This window comes from Arachis hypogaea, chromosome 16, assembly GCF_003086295.3.
Source record: "Arachis hypogaea cultivar Tifrunner chromosome 16, arahy.Tifrunner.gnm2.J5K5, whole genome shotgun sequence".
NCBI lineage: Eukaryota > Viridiplantae > Streptophyta > Magnoliopsida > Fabales > Fabaceae > Arachis > Arachis hypogaea.
This window is the reverse complement of record NC_092051.1, coordinates 150,898,487-150,922,980: the sequence shown is the minus strand read 5'-3', so window position 1 is coordinate 150,922,980 and position 24,494 is coordinate 150,898,487. Positions and strand designations below refer to the sequence as shown.

General features: G+C 29.7%; 3 protein-coding genes, 2 long non-coding RNA genes and 1 pseudogene across 8 annotated transcripts; 4 read left to right on the top strand and 2 right to left on the bottom strand.

The window, feature by feature from the left end:
• Positions 1 to 2,957: 2,957 nt before the first annotated feature.
• Positions 2,958 to 4,675, top strand: LOC140180430 (uncharacterized). The gene is made up of 2 exons (XR_011874676.1): positions 2,958 to 3,229; positions 3,955 to 4,675. It is a non-coding gene; the product is annotated as an uncharacterized lncRNA (long non-coding RNA).
• Positions 4,676 to 6,302: 1,627 nt separating this feature from the next.
• Positions 6,303 to 7,485, top strand: LOC140179762 (uncharacterized). The gene is made up of 2 exons (XM_072219523.1): positions 6,303 to 6,631; positions 7,011 to 7,485. The coding sequence occupies exons 1-2, from the start codon at positions 6,441 to 6,443 to the stop codon at positions 7,234 to 7,236; spliced, it is 417 nt and encodes a 138-aa protein (XP_072075624.1). The 5' UTR covers positions 6,303 to 6,440; the 3' UTR covers positions 7,237 to 7,485.
• A 1,464-nt stretch (positions 7,486 to 8,949) lies between these two features.
• LOC140179760 (uncharacterized) lies at positions 8,950 to 12,451 on the top strand. 2 transcript variants are annotated; one of them, XM_072219522.1, is made up of 4 exons: positions 8,950 to 9,100; positions 9,630 to 9,715; positions 10,233 to 11,144; positions 11,232 to 12,451. In XM_072219522.1, the coding sequence occupies exons 2-4, from the start codon at positions 9,653 to 9,655 to the stop codon at positions 12,054 to 12,056; spliced, it is 1,800 nt and encodes a 599-aa protein (XP_072075623.1). In that variant the 5' UTR covers positions 8,950 to 9,100; positions 9,630 to 9,652; the 3' UTR covers positions 12,057 to 12,451. The 2 variants fall into 2 exon arrangements, with proteins under 2 accessions (XP_072075623.1, XP_072075622.1); XM_072219521.1 differs by having other exon boundaries at positions 9,083 to 9,274.
• A 1,825-nt stretch (positions 12,452 to 14,276) lies between these two features.
• On the bottom strand, positions 14,277 to 15,933 carry LOC140179761 (uncharacterized). The gene is made up of 2 exons (XR_011873597.1): positions 15,549 to 15,933; positions 14,277 to 14,663 (listed from the first exon to the last, which is right to left on the bottom strand). It is a non-coding gene; the product is annotated as an uncharacterized lncRNA (long non-coding RNA).
• Positions 15,934 to 17,511: 1,578 nt separating this feature from the next.
• Positions 17,512 to 22,219, top strand: LOC140180429 (sugar transporter ERD6-like 6). Of its 3 annotated transcripts, none has more exons than XR_011874675.1 (18): positions 17,512 to 17,956; positions 18,093 to 18,155; positions 18,396 to 18,485; positions 18,662 to 18,721; positions 18,803 to 18,868; positions 18,955 to 19,020; positions 19,106 to 19,181; positions 19,348 to 19,412; positions 19,497 to 19,589; positions 19,702 to 19,782; positions 19,892 to 19,976; positions 20,336 to 20,382; positions 20,467 to 20,529; positions 20,619 to 20,678; positions 20,774 to 20,839; positions 20,936 to 20,995; positions 21,092 to 21,400; positions 21,889 to 22,219. XR_011874675.1 is itself a non-coding variant. In XM_072221552.1 (18 exons), the coding sequence occupies exons 1-18, from the start codon at positions 17,765 to 17,767 to the stop codon at positions 21,999 to 22,001; spliced, it is 1,461 nt and encodes a 486-aa protein (XP_072077653.1). In that variant the 5' UTR covers positions 17,512 to 17,764; the 3' UTR covers positions 22,002 to 22,219. The 3 variants fall into 3 exon arrangements, 2 of the variants coding, with proteins under 2 accessions (XP_072077653.1, XP_072077654.1); XM_072221552.1 differs by having other exon boundaries at positions 21,286 to 21,400; XM_072221553.1 differs by lacking the exon at positions 20,936 to 20,995 and having other exon boundaries at positions 21,286 to 21,400.
• A 507-nt stretch (positions 22,220 to 22,726) lies between these two features.
• On the bottom strand, positions 22,727 to 23,828 carry LOC140180333 (3-ketoacyl-CoA synthase 4-like; annotated as a pseudogene).
• Between the last annotated feature and the right edge of the window lie 666 nt (positions 23,829 to 24,494).

The following is a 24,494-nucleotide window of genomic DNA, read 5'->3' as shown; positions in this document are numbered from 1 at the left end:
AGATGAAATTTTAGAATTAGTTTAAGGGTCGATATATATATATATATATATATATGAGTTAACTGTCTTATATTATAAAAATACATTTTAAGAATATAATTATCAAATATTATATATAGTAAAAATTAATTATCAATTAGTAAGGGTATATGACAATATATTGTTGAGTTTAGTAAATAAATAATAATATTTTAGTGATAATAAACATAGTGTTATTTGAGTTAATAGTTCAATTAAGATTTGATGAAATTGTTTAGTATTGCAGGCTCATGATTCATAATGCAGCCAAATCAATAAAATTAAAAAGTCTAACTAGAAAGACCAAATACTTACAAGGTTGTTGAAAGAAATTGAATCCATAACCCAATTCTTTACCGTTCAAGCAAAAGAAAAGCAGCTCTAAGCTTCTGCTAAGTTCATGTTGGGTAATGCTCAGTTTTTTCTTACCAAGAGCCAAAGAAGAAGAAAAGAAAGCTAATTAAGGAGATTATATCAAATCAATATCAATAAAAGCAAGTTAAGCTTAATCAAAAGGGTTAAAGGTAATTTATTTCTATTTATATGAAAATCAATTGTTTGTTGTTTTCTTTTTTTTTCTGCATTAGTTAGTAAGTTGAAGAAAGTGGTGGTTATCTTACTCTGCTGTAATTCAATGGTTGATAATGAAATTTGGGGATAAAGCACAAGATTAAAGGTTTAAATTTTGTCAAGCTCTTTGAAAAAGTTAATTGCTGCTGCTCTTTACTCTACTATCGTGCTTAATATTGATTTCTGATCCCTGATTTTCTATATTTATGAAAGAAAAAGAAAAGAAATTCAGCCAACTCAAAATTTAAGAAGTTGACCTTGTGAAAAAATTTTAACTGAAAAAAATAGAGCTCATACAAAAAGAAAAATCATCTTCATTTCTGCAAGAGGAGAGAGAACCCGAAAAAAAAAAGAAGAGTGAAACATTACAAATCAAGATTGAAGTCTTAAAAACATTGTATTTACACTAAGAGAAACATTCTATCAAGATAAAGAACAATGTTCGAGAGTTCAAAATATGAGTTCAGCATATAGAGTTTGAGTTGTAAATCATCATCTACTTGATGATTCATCATTGAGTATTCTGTTTTAAAGTTGTATCTTTCTTTGTTCTAAATCAGTGGTAAAAGACATTCAAATGAGGTATTAAGTAAAAGTCATTGAGAAAAAATGCATAGAGAGAAATTTAGAGAGAAAATACAAGATTTATTTCTTGTCTTCTTTGATTGTATTTTTGTTTTGATTCTGATGTCTTAGTTGTATCTTTTTGTTAAGTTGGATAAACACTTAGTGTGTTGAAAGTATAGGAAGTTGCATGGTCAAGTCAAGTTTAGGTAGAAGTTTGATTCATCCCAGATAGGATTAGGTTGAATTCTAAGAAATTTGTGTATGTAATATTTGATATGATAGTGAAAATTCCACTGCTGCTGTGGTGAAGACTAGATGTAAGTTGCATTATACGATGCAATTGAACCAAGATACATGATTGTGTCATCTTCTTTTTCTTTACACCGGTTATATTTTTTCACGATTTATGAGACAAAATAAAATTGTCTCCTGCAGACAAAATAGAAGCTAAATTATATTTTTTAGTTTAAGGCAAAATTAATCAAATATAAAAAGAAAGTCATAGATTCAAACTCCTTCTCTAGACCACCAAAAACCTTCATATATATTTGATATCTTACAAATTATTTACTATTATAAATAAGTTTTGATTACTAATATATTATGTGTTCATTTATTTTACTATAAAAAGTTTTCTATTCTTCTAGTGATTAATCGTTTAGTTTAAAAAATATATAGATCAATATGTATATTTGTATATAGTACTTTTGTATATATATATATATAATACATTAGAAATGAAAAGAAAAATGTTTTCTTAATGATTCTTTAGTAATGTTCTTAAAATATCTTTTTATTTTCATGCCCTACCTAGGGTTACAAATTAAACTTACTACGTCGGGTTACAAATTAAACTTACTACGTCTTCCTGAGTGGGAAAAAAAATGAACGCAACATGTGCCTTTTCATGCATGCGTACGTTATCATTCTATGTTGTATCTGTGTGGCCCTTGCATTTTGTTGATATAATTGTTCATGGAATACTATGAATTGTTTAGAGGTGAATACAAAACCAAGTGAAGATAATAGATAATCACCAATTTAGAGGTGAATATATGTTGGAGTTATATATTTGACTAAATTAGTATTTATAATGATATGTATTTTTATTTTAATTTATTTACACATGAAAATATGAATAATCATTTTAAATGTGGACTAATATATTAAAAGGGATTTGGGCCGAAAGCATGGGCCGGATGGCCCGTTTATTATAACTTTTTTTTATGAGTAAATGAACTAGTCTTCGCTTAATTTAAAAAAAACAATAACTCAATTTATTTAATTTGAACAAAATTTATACATTTTTAATATTTTAAATTTTATTTAACAATTAATCTAATGTCAATGAATTAAATTCATAATTTAATTTGGCCAATATTCTAGTTGGCAGTGTTATTACGTCCACCTAATTAAAGTGTTAATTATTTGTCCACTCTAATATTATGCAACAATTCATATTTAAGTTAAAGACAACAATATTCTTTTTTATAAATTTAAGCTATAAATAGTTACTAATTATTTGCTCATTTATTATTTTTCTTTTTGTCATACATCTGTCTTGCTCTAAAATAATGCTTAAAAGAAAGGCTGAAAAACAAACAAAAGAAGAGACACTAATTACAACACTAATTGCTCTGTTAAAATTAAATTTTTAATAAGTCCAAGCTATAAATAGTTACTAATTACCAATTTTATGGTAGGGAAGACTCAAATAAATTAATAACATATAAATAGGAGGCCAAAAATAGCATATCCTCAAGTATAAATAAAGCCTCATATTGACACTAAAAGGTGTGCACTTCTTCATTGCAACCCCTTCCTTTTGGTTACACAAAAGAAGCAACTATTTGTTGCTTCAATTGTTGACTTTATTTATTGAATTTGAAAAGGGGGAGCAATAATTTTTGAATAATAAGGCAATGGCAAAGACATCCTTGGCTTTTGTATTTGCCTTGTTGTTGGCTTTGCCAATTCATTCAGTTTTTGCTAATGAAGTGAATCCATTGAACCTTTTTGATGGTGTTGAAGCACCAGTGGAAGCCAAGACTTTTGATTGGGTTCTAGAAGCCAAGTAAGTCATGCTTTTTTTTTTTATTTTTCTCATTTTTAGAACAATCACATTTGTCTATTACAATAAATAGTGTTATTTGAACACACATATATATAGTCATCGTTATATTTTATGTCGATAAATTGTTTATTTGCAATTTGATAGATGAGGTGATGGATTATTCTATTTATAATACATTGAATGCATATAAGGATACTGCATGATAGTATTATGAAAATCAAGAGAATTTTCTCCACTTTTTCATAAAAGAATCGGAAGAAAAAGGGGTAGTATTTTAATTTAGAATATGAAGTTTTACAATTTTATAGCTTTGTTATTGAAAAGAAAATCGTTGAAAGTATAATATTTTTGTTTTACAAAATTGTGTGTAAGATTTGTGTCATCTTAAAAAAAAATCAATTTAATAGAAAGAATATCACATCAATCATTTTTATGTCTAAATTTATATTTAATTTATGCTATTTAAAAATATATTAAGTTAATTTTAATATATTTTTATGAGAAAAACTCAAGAGCCTTATTTTTTGTCAGTATTTTAATCATTAGTTTAATATTTCTAGTATAACAATTTAACAATATATTTTTAATTTGTATTTTTAAACATTACTAATTAATTACTGCTTAAAAGCAATAAATTTTATTAATTTTTTAGAAATTTTCAATTTTTATATCATCTAATGTGTTTATTCACATACATGTCTTTTTTGTTTTTATATATAAATTAGGAATTTAGAGACCGACAAAAAAATTCCTACGATATTCGATAAGAAAGTACAAGCACCAGCTGCATCTCCAAGAAGAGCTCTTGTAGAATCACCAGAATTGGCTCCACAAAAAGCTTTTCTTGATTTGGAATCACTAAAATTGGCTCTAAGAAGAAATCTTGTACAATCGCCAGAATTGGCTCCACAAAGAGCTTTTCTTGACCTAGAATCACTAAAATTGGCTCTAAGAAGAAATCTTGTACAGTCACCAGAATTGGCTCCACAAAGAGCTTTTTTTGATCTGGAATCACTGAAATTGGCTCTAAGAAGAAATCTTGTACAATCACCAGAATTGGCTCCACAAAGAGCTTTCTTAGATTTAGAATCACTAAAATTGGCTCTAAGAAGAACTCTTATAGAATCACCAAAATTGGCTCCACAGAGTGCTTTCTTAGACGTAGAATCACTAAAATCAACTCTAAAAAGAGCTCTAGCAAAATCACCAGAATCGGCTCCAAGAAAAATCCTCATGGAATCACAGAAATTGGCTCCAAGAAGTGCACCCACACAAGCACCAACATCTTCTCAAGAGAAAAAATGTTTCTTTATGATATGCATATAAACTAAGTTGATATCATTTTTTTTTATCGACTGAGTTTGTACACCATATTTTTCTGTATTCAATTCATTCAAATTGATGTTGGAATATTTTTGTGCGGAAATTACATTATTAATTCTCTTATAGTGTTATCTAGTTTGATCTTTTGCTTTAAGTTTGCCATGCTTAATTAAATAAATTATCGATCAAATTTATATTAAAATCTTAACTTTTTTTGTATGAAATAAAAATAAACAAGCTAAGTATAGAAAATTAAGATAAAGAACTGAAAGAACAGAAGAAAAAAGATGGAATTAAAATGAAAGAAACAAAAATAGAGTCTCATGATATTTTGGTAGATTCATGACTCGTGTTTTTGTATAACCAGCGCTCATAATTAGGGCGGGCTCCGTAGCCGCTGGTAAACTATTTTGCGGCGGTTTAAAACCGCCGCTAAAGGGAGAAAAAAGCGTCACTAAATTTTGCCTTTGCTGTAGTGAATGGTGCAATTACTGAAAATTTTTTGAATTTAAATGTGAGGAAGTAATAGAAACTTCTCTAACGTATTAAGACTAATTTTATTTATAAAAAAGATCCTAAACTATTTAATATAACTTTAAACCTGAAATAAAATTATGTTTGACCTTCAAAATTAATCATCCTTATTTTGTGACCATACTTCACGTCACATTATATCTTCTCTTAATTTATGTATAATTCCCATTGTGATCTCTCCTTTAAAAGCCCTCTAGACATTATTACTGAATAATAATAATAATAATAATAATAATAATAATATAAAGTAATTAATGTTCATTTGAAGAAAAGTTTTCAAAACAAAAAATATAAATGATTTGATGAGAAAATTATTATGCCATAATTTTCCTCCAAAGCCAAAATGTTTCTATTTATAGTTTAACTCGGATAATATAATTTAATGATAATGCTAAAGAGACAAAAAATTCAATTCAAACAGCTTAAACTTACTTCGCTTCATAAACTATATATGTTGTTAATTTTATTATTTATTAGTCTTAAATATTTATTAATACACATAAATGTATCCTAAAGTGAGGTAAAGAGATGAGGAAATTGAAATTCCTGCGTTAGAGGAAGTAAAAGTCCAAACTGTTGGATAGTAACAACATGTTTAGGGCATTAATACTTTTTCAATTTTTTTTTATAAATCTAAGCTATAAATAGTTATAAAAAATATTATTCGCACACTAAAATAATCATTAAAATCAGTTATTGATGTATTTGTGCATAAATGTGTAGTTTAATTTATTTTTATTATGTATTTATATTTTAACATATATTTTATACTAGTAATTAACTTTGGTGACTGATTTTAATATACATGTAGCATAGTTGAATAATTATAGGCATGATTTTACCATTGATATGATATATTATAGACATGATCTTCATTATATAAATGTCTAATTAACAATAAAATTTTATAAAAAAAAAATCCAACAAAAAATTATACAACGGACATAATGGTTATTTTAAACTGCTTTAGATTTTTTTCGAAGATATTAAACTACCAAAAATCTAAATGAAACCTTTTTTTTTTTTTGAAAATGGTAAACTACCGAAAAAACTAAATGAAACTTATATTGTGTTGATTGCTAAGTTTATTGGATCCGTAGATTGTTATTGCAACCACTTTTTTTGTATGTAGTCATATATAGCAACAGTTTCAAATTATAGGAGGCAAAAAATAGCATGTTCTTCCACTATAAATAAAGCCTCATATGTAACCCTAAGATTTGTGCACTTCTTTATTGCAACCCTGCCTTTTTAGTCACACAAAGGAAGCAATTATTGTTGGTTAAATTTTTGAATTTATTGAATTTGAAAAAGAAAAGAAAGGGAAGTAATAATTTTATTAACAATTAAGGCAATGGCAAAGTCATCATTGGCTTTGGTATTTGCCTTGGTATTGGCTTTGCCAATCCATTCTGTTTTTGGTGATGAGGTGAATCCATGGAAGAACCTTTTTGATGAAGAAATCAGTGTTGGTTCATTAGAGGAGGTTCCTAAGCTTCACTATGTTGATCATTCTGAATTCCAAGATTGGGTTCAAGAACTCAGGTAAGACATGATTTATTTCTTTTCCCTTAATTTCACCAAAATCACATTTGTCTATTATGTTTTTAATAAATCATGTTATTTGATTATAATTATCATTGTAATTTGTATCAAGAAATCATTTATTCAATATTTGATCGAATAAGTAATTGATTTCATTTATAATGATATTGATATTCTATTTTGATTATAGAAAATGAAAAAAAAATTTAAATAGTTGAACAGATTTTATCAGAATTAAATTTCGAGTAGACGAAATTTTCAATCTCTCTTTTATTTTATAATTTCAAAAGAAATAAGTGCGTAAATAAAATTATCTTAAAAGATTAATATTTATAAGGATATAACATTATATTAATTTGATGATCACTCAACTTTTCAGCCATTTGGACAATAAAAATGTCAACAAAGTAGTTTCTAAAGAAACACCAGCATCTGCACCGGTGCAAGCACCTAAAGTGTCTCCACCAAAATGTGCACCAACAGCATCACCAAAGGCTGCACCGAAAACTGCACCCAAGGCTGCACCAGTTGCATCACCAAGGTCTGCACCAAAAGCTGCACCAGTTGCATCACCTATAACTTCAAGAAGAATTCTTGTGGAATGACCAAAATACGCTCCAAAAATGTCTCCTATAACATCATCAAAATTATCTCCAAGAAGTGCACCCGCAAGAACACCAACATTCGAAACCTATTAAGAATGATTCTTTACATAAACAAACTCAATTGCAAAATGTTTAAACAAAGTTGATAACTCATAATTTTCTATCACTATTTTATTATTATTGACTATGTTTGTACACCATATCACAACTGTTTATTATCGAATTCATAATTTTAATTGATGCTGGCAACACTTTTGTGTTCTTTCCGTTTTTTTTTTTCTAAAATTAGGAGTAAGATTCGAATTCGCAACTTTTAACTGAGTATGAAAAGACTATACCATTTAAATTATAGTTTGTTAACTTTGTACTCTCTTCGTTATAAATCCGTTACGCATCTTTTAAATTAATAACTCATTTATATACATCATCATTTTGAGCAAAATAATTTACTATGATTTCACTTCAAACAATTATTTTATATCCACAATGATTATGATATACTTTAATTGAGAATATTATTACTATCACTTAAAGTGTTGCTTAATATTATTGTGCACTCTAATACTATACAATAATTTTTCTTTGGTTAAAGACATAAATTAATTTATGAAATGAGTTATAGCTCAAATAATATAGTCTTCTCATATTCATTTAAGATGTTACGAGTTTGAATCTCCCTGTATACATATAAGTACTTAATAAAATATGAAAATAGGGTAAGCATCCATGAACCAAAACAAATCACCATTATGCAAAATTTTCGGCAAACAAAAAAAAAAAATCCTAATAACAGAAACAAAATAATGAGATGAACAGCAAATCTAATTCAAACGATAAAAGCTTAAGTTTTAACATATAATTTAGAGTTATATTTATTATTTTAAATTAAATAGCATTTAATTTTAAATTATAATTTAGTTATTTTTATTTGATTTTAAAATTCCCATTGAAAATGATTTATATAAAAAATTTATCGAAATCCAAAGTAAATATGCTTAAATTTAAATATACCAAAGTAATTGTTCTGTCTACTAATTTAACAATTCAAACAGTAATATAAATAATTCAAATATAATAATATTTTATTTTAAATATTAAATCTTATATTAAAAATATGATATAGTATATTTTTTATTTTTGAAGTTTGTTAAAAATTTTAAAAAATATCTTTAAATTTTATTTTATTTTAATTTTATCCTAAGAGTTTTTTATTTGTATCAAATATATTTTTGGCGACTAATTTTAAAAAAAATTAGGACCAATTAACAACAATTTCATCATAAGAACAATCTTTAACATGAACAATTTATACATAATTGTTATGCATTATTACTAATTTGGTCATAAAATTTTTAAAAATTTAATTGTCAAGAATATATTCGATACAAATAAAAAATTTTAAGAACAAAATTAAAATAAAATAAAATTTTTTAGAATTTTTAAAAATTTTCAACAAATTTCAGAGATAAAAAATATATTTTTTCTTAAAAATAAAATAACTAAAATCACATGCAACATACTATTTTAGAATAATGAAAATTTTACTTGAATAATTTAAATTTAGACCCTAATTTAATTAAAAATATATAATAATTACACAAATGAACACCAAATCTATTTAGACCCTAAGCTTGTAACACGATTGAGAGACTGACACGTGGCACTCTATAATTCTTTCAATTCAGTCTTATATATATTAAAAGATAAAATATGTGTGGATAAGAATCTCCAGTGTGTCACACACACACACACACGAAGCCACTAAATTCCAATTGCTATTTACTTTTTCTACATTATTCATAACATTATTATACTCTCTAACTGTCACAACTCCTCCCACAAGCTCCTCAACTGTTCTACGGAGGTACCCCTTCCTCTATTTCAACTTCTTTGCCTCCAAAACCATAACATCATCTTGCATTGACTATGTAGTATAAATTACCATTATAGTTATCTTTTGAGTTTTGTTGATGTCTATTTTTAACCTTTGGTTTTGGATCCAAAATTTCACTTTGGATAGGTGATTCGAGCATGAAAGGTTTGAATTATCATTATCACTTAGGTTGACATGTTTAGGGTTTGTTGATCACTAATAGCTAACAAGAGAAACTCTTGAAGCCAGCAATTTTTAGTATTTTTTGCCATTATTTGATCAGCACAAACACTAAATTGTCATTTTACTAATTCATGTGTGCAAATTTTGAAAAAATATGACTGCGAATTGTATTGATTCATGTTTGCAAAATTCTAGTAAATATAAATGCTTCTTGTGTGCAAGACGTCTGTAAATATGGATGCAAATTATTGTTGGCTAAATGCTCGCCAAAAATGATAATATTTGCTGGCCATGTAGCATTGCTCTAGCTAACACTCATGCCACTGAAAACTTTCAGGAGAAGCTGCCAAGGGTAGAATCATGGATAGCACCCAAAAGGGAGCCCTTATGAGCAATGAAGGCCTTAAAGATTTACCACTCATGGTATATTCTTCACTGCTCTACTTTATGGCAAATTCATTATGCTCTTTACTCAGTTATATTTACTTTAACCTGTGACTGTGACTGTGACTATGATTTCCCTAACTATTCCCATCATGTCGAGCATTTAAACGGCAATACTGATCTTCATTTCTGGGAAGTATAATAACAAAGAAGAAAAGGATAAGAATGTAATTATGCATACAGAATCAGAATCAGGGTAGTTAATATTCTGTTTAGTTAGTTAGTGCTGTTAGTCTTGCTAGCCAAGGCAGAGGTAATGCTTGTATATATAAGTGTTGAGCATCATCTTCTTTCTTTCTTTCTTGCAACACACTCATCGGTGTTGCTTTCAATTTCTCCACACAATAATCTCAAATCACTAGTTATTCATTCTCGAATGATTATGTGATTAGAAACATCCATGTTTTATTTGCAAAGTTACCCTGAATATTAGTATATTACAGTTATACTTAGTAACTCATAAACTTATTGTCTGATGGGCTCAATGGTGAAACAGGAACTGCAGCAATACAAGAATAACCAAAGAAAGTTAAGCTCTGCTCGAGAAGAGACCCGTGATCAATCTCGCTGCCTTATCTGCACACGGGACAACAGTTGTCAAACAGTTTATTCAAGAACCAAACTGATGCATACTTTGATTGGAAGGGGGAAGCCACAGGAAGCTCAGTCTATCTTCAATAGTTTAACAGAACAAGGACATAGGCCAACTCTTATAACATACACAGCTCTTGTGGCTGCCCTCACCCGCCAGAAGCGTTTCAAATCCATTAATTCGCTTCTTTCTAAAGTTGTAGAGAATGGAATGAAGCCTGATTCAATACTTCTCAATGCTATGATCAATGCCTTTTCCGATTCTGGCAAGGTTGATGAAGCCATGAAAATCTTTCAAAAGATGAAGGAGTATGGATGTAAACCTACAAGTAGTACATATAATACCCTCATTAAAGGATTTGGAGTTGCCGGAAGGCCTTCCGAATCTATGAAATTGCTAGAGATGATGGGCCAGGATGAAAATGTAAAAGCTAACGAGAGAACTTATAATATTCTCATCCAAGCCTGGTGCACCAAGAAGAATCTTGAAGAGGCATGGAATGTTATGAACAAGATGGTAGCGTCGGGCCTGCAGCCTGATGTTGTCACCTTCAACACGTTCGCAAGGGCTTATGCTCAGAATGGTGAGACAGAAAAGGCAGAAAGATTGATATTGAAAATGAAGTACAATAGAGTGAGGCCTAATGAACGAACTTGTGGTATCATAATAAGCGGTTATTGTAAAGAAGGCAATATGACAGAGGCCTTAAGGTTTCTTTACAGAATGAAGGAGCTTGGAGTTCAACCGAATCTCGTCATTTTCAACTCTCTAATCAAAGGATATTTAGACATTACAGACACAAATGGGGTAGATGAGGTGAGTTCTCATATCTCATGCTTTTTATGAGATCAACATTTTCCTTTTAAGCATTCCCCTCTATAATAAAAATTGAAAATTGGGCAGGCACTAACATTGATGGAAGAATTTGGGATAAAACCAGATGTGGTGACATTTAGTACCATCATGAATGGATGGAGCACAGCAGGTCTTATGAAAAACTGCGAGGAGATATTCGAAGACATGGTGAAGGCTGGGATAGAGCCTGATATTCATGCATACAGCATCCTTGCAAAAGGTTATGTGCGCGCCAGACAGCCACGAAAAGCTGAGGCTCTTCTGGCCTCCATGAGAAAATATGGTGTCCATCCAAATGTTGTGATCTTCACTACCATCATCAGTGGATGGTGTGCTGCAGGAAGAATGGACCGTGCTGTTAAACTCTATGACAGAATGCATGAAGCCGGAACTCCGGCAAACTTGAAAACTTATGAGACTTTAATATGGGGATATGGAGAAGCAAAACAACCTTGGAAAGCAGAAGAGTTACTTGTTACCATGGAAAGCAGGGGTGTTGCCCCAGAAACCACCACTATGCAACTGGTTGCTGATGCTTGGCGAGCCATTGGTTTTTCCAAGGAAGCCAAGAGAATTCTAAATGCTTCAGAAGGGAATCTTGAAGTCAAGAAGATACCGATTCAAAGCTTGGATAGGATTTATGATAAAGAGCAACTGAGTGATTCCCACTCTAATCCACTGCAGAATGGCAACATAAGAAGCAAAATGATAGTCAATGCTTCTGTCATTTCCCAGAAGGCTACCACTTGCATTGTTTTCGTTCGAACAAGTTCATATCGGCTTCAGCCACTTATTATAAGTAAGCATGAAACTCAAAACAACATTTATAGGCCCCTCCTTGATTGTTGCAAGGCAGTGCCAATACAATGTTAAGCCTGCTTCTGTGACAGTGCAACATGCTGATTAGTTCTGTCCAAGTAATTGTAAATAGATGGAAACTCAGGTACAGTTAACTTTATGTAAAATTGATAGCTGAGAGCTGTTAGATGACAATTTAGTCAAATCTATCAACTCATATTACGACTTTCATCTATCAACTTCACATGAAATTAACTGCACTTGAATTTCTACCTTGTAAATATCATCCGTGGAGTACGGAAAAAGAAAGTCACACTTGCAGTTTTTACAAAATGCTGGTGTAAGGTATTCATGTTCAGTTGCCAAAGATGCATGATGACTGAAATCATTCATTTACATTGCTATGTAGGGAAGTTCGTCTTCTATAAAATACTAGTAAAGAAAGCTCAGAAAACACATTATTCAGAACAGATCACTATCAATCTTGCATGCCATGGCTTCCACTTTTTGGTTTCAAACTTATTCTTCGTGCATACAATCCAGTTTATATTTATTTAGTTATAAATCTTCAATCGATTATTTTAGTTATTTATTTATTTCAATATTTTTTAACTTTAGCTTTCGATAAAATGAAAGATGATGAATTTAGTTCACAAATACATAACATAATTCAACACTGATGAATTTCACAAGAAAATAAATAATTCGCCTACTCCTCATGGATAAGATAAAATTGTATTTGAGCGAGAAAATTAGATTTAGATGTACAGGTTTATCCGAATCTTAATTAAAAATTGCCAATATTATAAAGCATTACTCACTAAACAACAATTAGAAACGGTTTGGTGTGTGAACCCTATGATTTAGATACACTTAATTATACAAACAAAAATGTCACGAGTATATTAAAAGTTAGTTGATAAATTAATTATTTTATATTTTTGGATATAAATATAAATATATATTAATTTTTATGTTTTTAATATATTTTATACTTTAATATATATTTTTCATAAATATTTTTTTTTACATATAATATGCTTGTATCTGAACAATGGGTCATAGATAGGGTTGGACAAAAAATCCAAATATTAGATTTTAAACCCAAACCAAACTATTTTAAAAAAACCAATTTTTAAATTACCAAAAGAGAAACCAATTTTTTTAAAAAAAATTTCAAATCATATTGCATTAATTTTATAATTTGGTTTTTTAATCCAAACTATATAACCAACTTAAATCTAGATACAGATTCAAATCCAAATTTGGAAAAACCCTAATTGGTGAACCAAGTTCACAGTTCACACTACGCACAAATCAACAAATCAACTGACTGTCTTTGTCCAAAAAAAAAAATCAACTGACTGTAGCGTCGTCGCTTCTCCTTCAACTGTGGTGTCTTCTCCTTCGACAAAAGTAAATTCATTAAGACCTTTTTGATGCAACTCTTTACGGTATCTCTATCTTATTTTTTATTTTAGTTGAATAGCACTCTATAGTGACTAATTTTAGTGTTACGTATAGTTTTCTCGTTTAATATTTTTAAATTGCCGTTTATATTCCAAGAGTAGTTTTTAATGTATATTTAAAAAAAAGACAAAGTATAATTTAAAATTTGAAATTTAATTATTAAGAAAATTAGTTATAATGCTGAAATACTATTTTAAGTACAAAATCATTTTGCAGATCCTCCTATTATTTCACTTTTAAAGTTCTAATTGAAAAAAATCCAACATCTTGCTCAAAAGATGGTAATTTTTTTTTATTTTTTAATCATTACTTTTAAAAAAAGAGTCTTTACTATGCAGGTATAATCGCTGAAGTAATTACATTTTGGCAATTGTTTTACAACTTATTGACGAATTTATTTTCTACTTCTGTTTATCAAATTTGAAATATTTGTCCATTTATGTTTTTTTTTAATAAATGCATATGATCTAATAATCTGTTTTTATATGAATCTGATTTATATATAATTTAAAAAACATAGTTTGATAAATCGATTTTAAATACATAACTAATTAAAATGATTTGAAAGAAAAAAAAATATTTTGACTCTCTAAAAATAATTTCAGTTCGATAAAATGACTCTAAATATTATTAAAATATATTTTAAATAGAATAAGTTTGTTTCAATAAAATGTAAATTGCTATATCTATATGAATTATTCAATTTAAAATATTTTAAAACAAAAAGTAAAACAAACACAAAGTTAATACATGATTTATTAAGTAGATAAATTTCCTTTTAATGTTAAATATGTTTATATATAATTGAATCTAACTCATAAGTTATTTTAGTTGTATAGGTTAGTATTTCTCCATTTTCTAACCATTTATTCACCAAAGTTCTAGCATCAAACTACAAAGTTCTACCATCCAATTTGAAAAAGTAAATAAGTTAATTCATAAAGTTTTTCTCTAGGGTAATGTTCTACAAGCTCATGTTCTCCAATGCCAAATTTGGTGCCTCTAAGGTTGCGGCATTGGCCACAAGATTTCCATCTTTAATTTTGACGGGGCTAACCTCAGAGAGAAGGTCCAAGCATGGTGCTGGTGTTTCACATACCCGTTGAAGCAGGGAGTGAGAAGACTTTGTACGGTACAGGTTCTTCCTCTGCCTCATCCTTCTCGGGAGGCATAACGAACATATCTATGCCAGCTTCCATTTTGAAGTATGTGCTGCTTTTGGTTTCCCCCAACAAAGAAAACAAAGTTAATATGGGACCTCTATGAATCAATATCTTTGCATTTTTTGAAAAACACCATTACCAACAGCAATAGCAACAAAAATTATCATTCAGCAACAAAAATTATCATTCAGCAACAAACAGGGCATTCAACAACAAAAATTAGAACCTTGTGACTGACTATTATTCGAACTAAATGGATTAGGATCAGCAGAATCATTTGAATTAAGAGGATTGGCAGACGAATTATTACTCAAACAGGCATTATCAGCAACTGCTGTTTGACTAACACTTTCATCCATAACTAAAATCAATAAATCATAATCCAAATTAGAAACAGTAACAGAACGGCTAGAAATCCAATAATCATCCATAAGATCATAGAACAGAATCAATAACAAATCCATTACTCAAATTCAGAAACAAATCCTTACTTAATTTCAGAATCAGTAACAAATCAGTAACAAAAGCACATATTAGAACAGAATCAGTAATATATCAGAAATCAATCACTAACTTCAGAGTTCAGATTCACAAATCCCTAATTTCAGAAATTGCATATTTGAGTATAATTTGAAATTTCATGAGTTCAGACCACTAACCTTGACGGAGAGAAATTATAAAAGCTAGAAATTATAAAACCAATCAGAAATATGGTTAAAGCATTTCATCAAACATGTTGAGTGCGGTAAAATTAAAACGAAATAAGAGAATCCAAAGCTTAATTTCAATGTGATAGAGAATGCAGAATGCAGACCGAATAACGAAGAAGAAGAATTGAAGAACCAAACTTCAAGCCAAGACCCAAGAAGAATTGAAGAAATATGAAACAAAAATTGAAGAAGTTCAGAGAAGATGAAGACAAGGAACCACTCACCTGGGTTCGAGAGGCCAGCGAAGACGAAGAGGACCTGGGGACGGCGGCGGCGCTGACGACCTGGGAACCGCGGCGACGACGGAGGGCTAGGGTACTGGGTACGGGGTTCCTCTCCCTTGGCTTCAGAGGGCTAGGGTTCACGAACGACTGAACGAGTGAGATGAGAGGAATGAATTTGTGGGTGGGGGGGGGGGGGGGGGGGTTCACGAACGAGTGGATCGGGTTTCTTTTTTTTTTTTTAAATAAACTAAAAAAGGCGTCGTTTTAGAGGAACAACGAGTGGATCGGGTTTTTTTTTGTTTTTTTTTTAAATAAACTAAAAAATGCGTCGTTTTAGAGGAACTGACCGGTTATCGGTCCAGTCCAGTTCAACAGTTTTTAACATAATGGTTATTGGAGGAGGACCGAACCGCTTTTATCGCCCAGTTCCCGATTAAATATATATTATTTTTTATGTTTTTAATATATTTTATATTTTAATATATATTTTACATAAATAATTTTTTTTACATATAATATGCTCGTGTCTGAACAATGGGCCATAGAAATAATAATAACTTAATTTGGATGTTGAATCACGTTAAATTTTTATTTTGGTAGAACTAGAAAGGATCACAGGTTGACTTGACTCGGCCGAACCTAACATGGATGTAATAATAATATTATTCATTGCCGAGCTAAAAAGACTTGCATAATTATTAATATGTATATTTATGTATAATAATATAACAAAATATTTTATGTATGTGTAAAAGAATTAATAACTAAATTAATTATTATATATTTATATATAAATATATATTATTTAATTTATTTTTAATTTATATTTTATATTTTAATATATTAATTATATACATATAATTAATTTAGTAACTAATTTTTACGTATATATAATATAATTTTAATATTAATATTATCCATAGTCCATAGCCTCCGTAGGAATATAGGATTATTAGAAAATATAGAAACCAATACAAACACGAGACTCCAAATTTTATTATAAAAGACTTAAATGACTACTACTACTACTAATACTAATACTAATACTAATACTAATAATAATATAATATCAACTAATATACTACTATAATAATATATAGAAGTAATTTACATAATTTGAGAAAAAAAAAGTCATAACTTAAATGGAAAAATAAAAATAAATTAAATCAATATGTATAGTATCCTCATTATATATAATATAAAAGTATAGATAATTAACTATTTGTATAAAATTCTTTTATATTAAGAATATATAAAAATTAAATTCATCACTAAATATGCTTAAACTTATAATAATAATAATAATAATGATAATTACAACATGGCTATTAAACTTAAAATAAAAAAATAATAAAGTGATAAATAAATCTATAAAGATTTACATTTTAAACAGATTTTTTTTTAAATATTAACAAAATTTTTCAAAATAACAGATATAGATACACTATTTTTAAATTAACTTCTATAATTAAAAGAAAAAAGTCATAACTTAAATGAAAAAAATAAAAATAAATTAAATCAATATATATAATATCCTCATTATATATAATATAAAAATATAGATAATTAAATATTTGCATAAAAGTCTTTTATATTAAGAATATATAAAAAATAAATTCATCACTAAATATGCTTAAACTTATAATAATAATAATAATAATTACAACATGGCTATTAAATTTAAAATAAAAAAAGAAAAATAATAAATAAATCTATAAAAAATTATATTTTAAATAAATTATTTTTAAAAAAAATTAACAAAATTTTTTAAAATACTAGATATAAACACACTACTTTTAAATTAACTTCTATAATTAAAATAAAAATTCTTTATTTAAACTAACTTATTCATATTTATTATTCTAAAAGACTTTATTAATAATTTTATTTTTAGAAACTAATATGTTCCAACTACAAATTATAAGAATTTTATTTATTACTCTACTTTAAAAAAAAAAAACACATGATCAACATGAGTCACTATAAGATATTGATGAAATAGTGACGTGTCTCCACGTTAACGCCTATATAGTATGACAAATGATGTATATTATAATCTTTTTATATACTTTTCCCAGCTGTTATTCTTCTGAAAGAAATTTTATTGGCACATGATCCACGCATTCATATTCCATACTTTGTATGCTGCAAAAAAGAGTTTGACTTGAAGGAGAATTATTGTTTTCATCATAGAATCATAACAAGAATTTAGAACAATGAGTTCAAGAGAGGACACTGAAGATGGAAGGGATCTGAGGAAGCCATTTTTGCACACTGGAAGTTGGTACCGTATGAACCACAAGCAATCGAGCTTGTTAGGTTCCTCACAGGCCATAAGAGATGCTTCAATTTCTGTATTTGCTTGTGTTGCCATTGTTGCTTTGGGTCCAATTCAGTTTGGTTTCACAGTAAGAACATGCTTTGACCGTTAGATTCGGTTCGGTAACTTGTTTGGAAAAACGGAAATATGCATAAATTTGTAATGCCTGTTTTAAAACATTGCCAAACAAAGCCTTACTATGAGTTGATTTATTTATTTTGCAGGGTGGGTATACATCTCCTACTCAATCTGCTATAATCAGTGATCTAGGACTTTCAGTCTCTGAGGTATGAAATTTTGAATTTTATATAGCATTTTGTTGTTGAGAATTGTTATTAGAAGTAATTTTGAACCCTAAATAGGATGTTGATCACTTTATTGTTGATTTTGAAGTCCATGTTATGATGTTTTTGAAGGGTTACTAAGTGTTTATAACACACAACAAAAGTAATAAAGTAATCTATAATGATCTAATTGTGTATGTTCAATGGCTTCATGAATTTATTGTGGCTTTTTTGTTTGGTCAGTTTTCTCTGTTTGGTTCTTTGTCCAATGTTGGTGCCATGGTTGGAGCAATATCCAGTGGTCAGATTGCTGAGTATATAGGGCGCAAAGGGGTAATTTATCTTCTGTTTCGAGTATCCGTAATGATATATCCTCCTAAATTATGGTCCTAATTATCCTCCTAACATCCAAACCAGGAAAGTGTCAAGTGCTTTGTGTTCTTTGATGGTTTCCTTTTTTGTCCCTCTAATTTGATGGCTAATTCTGTTCTTTGATGGTTAATTTGCAGTCTTTGATGATTGCATCGATTCCAAATGTCATTGGTTGGTTGATAATCTCATTTGCAAAGGTAAGTAATGGATAATTGTATTTTGTTATTACCGAAATGCCATAATAGTACTGTCTTCTAAACATGTTATTCATATTTCAGGATACTTCTTTTCTCTATATGGGAAGGTTGTTGGAAGGGTTTGGCGTCGGAGTAATCTCTTATACGGTAGTTTCAATTGAAAATGCTTTATTGCAAATGTAGGATTATGTTATGTGCTGCACAAAGTTATTAATTTTGTTTGAAATTCATAGGTGCCGGTATATATAGCCGAGATAGCGCCACAGAACTTGAGGGGAGGTCTGGGTTCAGTTAACCAGGTTGGTGTTGATACCTAAGAATTATTATCATCACATTGAAATTTCAATGCTATGTATCGAAATTTATTGTTTTCTCTGTGCATAGCTGTCTGTCACCATTGGAATTATGCTGGCTTATCTGCTGGGAATTTTTGTTCCTTGGAGAATTCTTGCAATTTTAGGTAAATCACAAAAATGATTAGTAATTTGTAAAATTGAAATGTTTCTTGTAACTGTAAAATTTTGAAACACTAAATTTGTCTGAGTTTGATTCTGGAATCACTGCATAGAGTTGTATATTAAGTAAAAGAATTTAAACTATGCAGTCTTATGCACTTACTCTTGCAGGAATTTTGCCATGTGCACTATTGATGCCGGGTCTATTTTTCATTCCCGAGTCTCCTAGATGGCTGGTAATTGATTTCATGAATCGGTGTTCTTAAATGTCATTGAATGTGTGGCGATAGTTTAAAGAAAATTTTGTTTGCTTAATACAGGCAAAAATGGGCATGACAGATGAATTCGAGACCTCCTTACAAGTTCTTCGAGGTTTTGATACCGATATTGCTGAAGAGGCAACTGAAATAAGGGTAATAAGTAATAACCATTTGTTAATTTTGTTGTGCTGAATGAACATTTTTTTAAGCATTCATTTATTGATTCATAAAATGGACCTTAAACATTGGAATCATTTTTATTCAGGCTGCTGTTGCATCATCAAGCAGAAGAACTGCACTTCGATTTGCGGAACTCAAACAAAGAAGATACTGGCTTCCCTTAATGGTACTTCTTATCTTTCTATAAGCACTAATTCCAATCTATGAGTTTTATGGAGTTCGAATACGTATCAGTGACTCTAACAAGCTTGTTTTTACTGACTTATCACTTGTAGATTGGAATTGGACTACTAGTTCTGCAACAGCTTTCTGGAATTAATGGAGTTCTTTTTTATGCCAGCACCATCTTTGAAGGCGCCGGTATCTTACACTAATTTCTAATTGTTTTCTAAAGTACTTCTCCGTTTCAAATAATTAATAAATGGATCTTGCTAATGTATAAAATTGCATAAGTACACGAAATTACCTCTAAAGAAGTAAACAATGTAATTAATGATTTTTAATCATAACAATCAAACTAAGCATTTTGGGGGGAAAAAACTAAAACTCCATCTTGATATTGGAAAATGAAACATTATTCTGCAACTTCAATTTAATTTGACCGGTACAATGAGATAGAGGGAGTACTTTCTTTCAGATAGCCTCGTGTTTCAAATTTCCAGTCTGTTATATATAAAAGCCTTTTCTTTACACTTATAATTTCTATATATATGTCATAGGGATTAGTTCAAGTGATGTAGCTACATTTGGAGTTGGTGCTGTTCAGGTTCAACTGAAAAGAAGATATTTCCCATTTTTCCTAAGAATCATTCTTAAATCATAAACTGACAAATATATAAATGTCATACAGGTTCTTGCCACCAGTCTAACCTTATGGTTGGCTGATAAATCCGGTCGCCGGCTTCTTCTTATTGTGAGTCCAAACTTCTCTTTTATGTTAAGTTGCATATAACTGTATCCTTGGATGATCAGATTGAGAATGGACAAATCTCTCATTTGCAGATATCTTCAGCTGGAATGGCTGTTAGTCTATTTGTCGTTGCAATCGCATTCTATGTGAAAGTAATAATACTATCATCAATTTTGTCGCTATTTACGCATTACATGTACATTCATCCTTTTTTTAATTGATAAATTTGCCTTAAATTTTACTCCAGGATTATATATCAGAGAGCTCTTCTTTATATGAGATATTGAGCTACCTATCGATGGCCGGAGTTTTGGTATGCAAATATATGCAAATCCATTATACAAAATAGAGTTATTAGTTGCTTGTTTTCCCAAGTGTTTTCACTTTGAACTTTCACCAATTCTTTCAGGCCATGGTTGTTGCATTCTCTTTAGGAATGGGAGCTATGCCATGGCTTATAATGTCCGAGGTACCATAATTTGTGAAATTTTAAGCCTCCAAATTGTAACTTGCATTTCCTCCAAAATAGGAACCTTAGTAGCTAAGCTGGTAACATTCTTTGCAGATACTGTGTTTTTGGGAGAGGAAAAAATTGAGTTTATGGATACGTAATTCTTGAGCGCAAATATAACACTTTTGAGATGAACAATGATCAATTTCGCATTTGCAAGAAACATAAACATAAGCTATAGTCCCTATTGTTGCTTGCATTTGAAGTTACATGTGATGTGATTGATGTCTTTGAATGTTACATCATAGATTCTTCCAATTAACATCAAAGGCTTTGCTGGAAGTTTCGCGACACTAGCCAACTGGTTCTTTTCCTGGTTGATCACATTGACAGCAAATATGCTCTTGGATTGGAGTTCTGGAGGTTTGTATGCATTTCCTGTTTTTATTTTTGATTAAATTACTTTGAAGATTCCTCTAGTTTCACTTAGTTTTGACTAAGCTTCCAAAGTTTCAAAGTTTGTAACCAACTTCTTTATATTGTATAAAAACTAGAACAACCATGCTATATGTATACTAGAAATTAGTCACCAAATCAGTCATTCGTATAGAATACATGTTGGAATGCAAAATATACACTGAAAGTGTGTGAAACAACACATGTATTTATATACAAATACATAATAACCAATTTCATGGCTGATTTTTTGTGTGCAGATAATATTTTTGAAACTCAAAATATATTTTAATCAAGCCAAGGCCCTCTAATTTAGATTAAAAAAATGTGATTAAACCCCTATACTAGATGATAAGCCATTGTGCATTTTTAAATGATTTTGTATTAATATAAGGACGTGATCACAAAATTTTTAAACTTGATTATTAACCACTTGCTACCTCTATTCTTCTTAGGAACCTTCACCATATATGCAGTAGTGTGTGCTTTCACAGTTGTATTTGTTTCCATTTGGGTCCCTGAGACAAAGGGAAAAACTCTTGAAGAAATCCAAAGGTCTTTTAGATGAAAGTTTCTTCTTCTGTGGCAGCATTTTTGTATTATTATTATTATTATTATTGTTATTGTTGTATTATTATTTGATTTAAGGATGAATTCCTCATTGTAATCCTGTAATGGCAAGTTCATTGAAATTTTGTGTGAAACTGTTGATTGGCTATGTTCATACTATTCAACATGTGTTGATGCTCCTTTATGGAAAATGACAGTTAATACTCATTAGTTTAATTCATTTTTCTGTTATTTTGATTTCAATGGAAAACGGTAGCCAAATTAGTGTTGCACTATTGTGTATGGATTTCAGATAGTTTCCATGGGATCGAAAGTTTAAACCTCATTGCAACTTATGCAAAAAATATAAAAAAATAAATAAATAAATTCAAACATTATTTTAACACTAATATTTTCTTAATAATTAATTCGTGTTTTTTGTTAATTAAAAAAATATTTAAATACATAATTAATTAATAACGATTCTATTTTTATATATAGGAGTCACAAGTATTTAGATAAATAGTTATTTAAAAAATAAATAAAATAACAATGATCAAACAACATTACTTAAGATTAGAAGTCAAACAAGTTGACTTTGGGTGGACAATAATCCAATTAGATATGTTCAATATACATAAATCCATTCCAAAATTTAAGTCCTATCAAGTGCTGTTTATTAATGCAGTTATGATTTAAATAAGATACTAAAAAGATTGGACAAAGATTTCTAGAGACCATTAACAACATATAGATAAATTTAAACAACTGAACATAGTATTACACTTTTACACGGTGAAAATTCAGCTACATTTAACTTTATGTAAAGTTAATAGCTGACATTAGATGATAATTTAGTCAAATCATTTAACGTTTCTTAAATATCAACTTCACATAAAGTTAATTGTACATGAATGTTCACCTTTTTACACTGATGATGCATCAAAATTAGACTCAGATCCTAACATTCCAGCAGCACCAATCAAACTAAAGGGAAAGCCAGACCAGAATCATCAACAATGCTTAAGGGTATTTCCACAGGATACTTATGAATGCAATCTTTCCATGGTCCATTAGGAGAAGTGCTTCCCAAACTGCACTGTTACATTTAAACCCACTTCCAAATGCAATTTGCCATACCTTGTTTCCCCTTCTCATCCTCCCTTTGGCTTCTATATATGCCAGCTCATACCGAATTGTGCTAGACGAAGTGTTTCCAAACCGGTGCAGTGTCATCCTAGAAGCCTCAACATGGCAAGGAAGAAGCTGGAGATTCTTCTCCAACTCATCAATCACTGCCCTGCCACCAGCATGTATGCAAAAATGATCAAAAGCAAGCTTGAAATCCGGTATATAAGGCTTCACATACATCAGCCTTATCACTAATTGGGAGCACCAAAGGACCAAGACTGGTGATGTTTGTCTTAAGAGCATTGCCTGCAATATCCATTAAATTCTTAGACAAGGAAATGCTGGTCTTCCCGGCTTCGTCCTGTTCTTGATAGAGACACCGGAAGGCCTTGTCGTCGGCCCCAAGATGAGTCCTCACTGCATGAACAAGCCTGTACTTTGCTCTTCTTCTGTCAACAGACTTATTTGACAGCAGCACGGCCGCGCAGCCGACACGAAACAAGCAATTGGGTATGAGCATGGATTTTTTGGAAGGATTTGGACGAGGATTAATAATATGTATGTAGTTTGAAGTGGATGTTGGTGAGATTGGAGAAGAAGAAGAGAGGAGTTTTTTGGATTTAGAGAGAGAAGAGTGGTTAGCAGAAATGGTGGTTATGTTTAAAAAGGGGAGGGAGGCTGAATACGCAAGATTATCATGATTAATATATAGCGCGTTTTAAATTTCAATCGATTGGATCATCATAACAATCGATTGGATGCAAATAAAAATTTATTTACGTCATATTTCAATCGATTGAATTTTTATACCAATTGATTGAATTGGAATATGCCATTAGTTAGGTACAAACTTCAAAACATAACCAATCGATTGAATTTTCATAACCAACCGATTGAATTAATTAAACTCAGATTGCTTTGATGAGTTCAATAGATTGTTTTGTGATAACCTGAAATCCAATCGATTGAGTTATGGAAAACTGAAATTCAATCGATTTATTTTTTAAGAAACACGATTTCACAACTCTCGACGGATGTAACGGATCAAAAATAAACTTTTAATCGATTGGGATTGCCAAAAAGTTATTACGATAAATGGAAGATCTAATTCGTTATTATTTTTGTTTTTTATTGTTAATAAACATAATAGATGAATGATAAAATAATAATTTATAAAATAAAAAATAATTTTTATAATTAAATAAAATATATGGAGTTAATTTGTAATTAAAATTAGAAAATGACTATTTAGAACCATTAAGTTTCTGGGACCATCGAATCCGGTGCCAACTTTCATAAGCTATTTTCAAAAAGTAAAAGTTTTATCAAACCAAACCTAACAGGGAGACAAATGGATGTTAAACCAAATATAAATAAATTA

Coding starts and splice junctions, on each gene's coding strand:
- LOC140179762 (XM_072219523.1), top strand. CDS start 6,441: ATGGCAAAGTCATCATTGGCTTTGGTATTTGCCTTGGTATTGGCTTTG. Junction 6,632..7,010: donor GATTGGGTTCAAGAACTCAG/GTAAGACATGAT, acceptor TCAACTTTTCAG/CCATTTGGACAATAAAAATG.
- LOC140179760 (XM_072219521.1), top strand. Junction 9,716..10,232: donor TTAAAGATTTACCACTCATG/GTATATTCTTCA, acceptor ATGGTGAAACAG/GAACTGCAGCAATACAAGAA. Junction 11,145..11,231: donor ACACAAATGGGGTAGATGAG/GTGAGTTCTCAT, acceptor AAAATTGGGCAG/GCACTAACATTGATGGAAGA.
- LOC140180429 (XM_072221552.1), top strand. CDS start 17,765: ATGAGTTCAAGAGAGGACACTGAAGATGGAAGGGATCTGAGGAAGCCA. Junction 17,957..18,092: donor CAATTCAGTTTGGTTTCACA/GTAAGAACATGC, acceptor TTTATTTTGCAG/GGTGGGTATACATCTCCTAC. Junction 18,722..18,802: donor TGATAATCTCATTTGCAAAG/GTAAGTAATGGA, acceptor TTCATATTTCAG/GATACTTCTTTTCTCTATAT.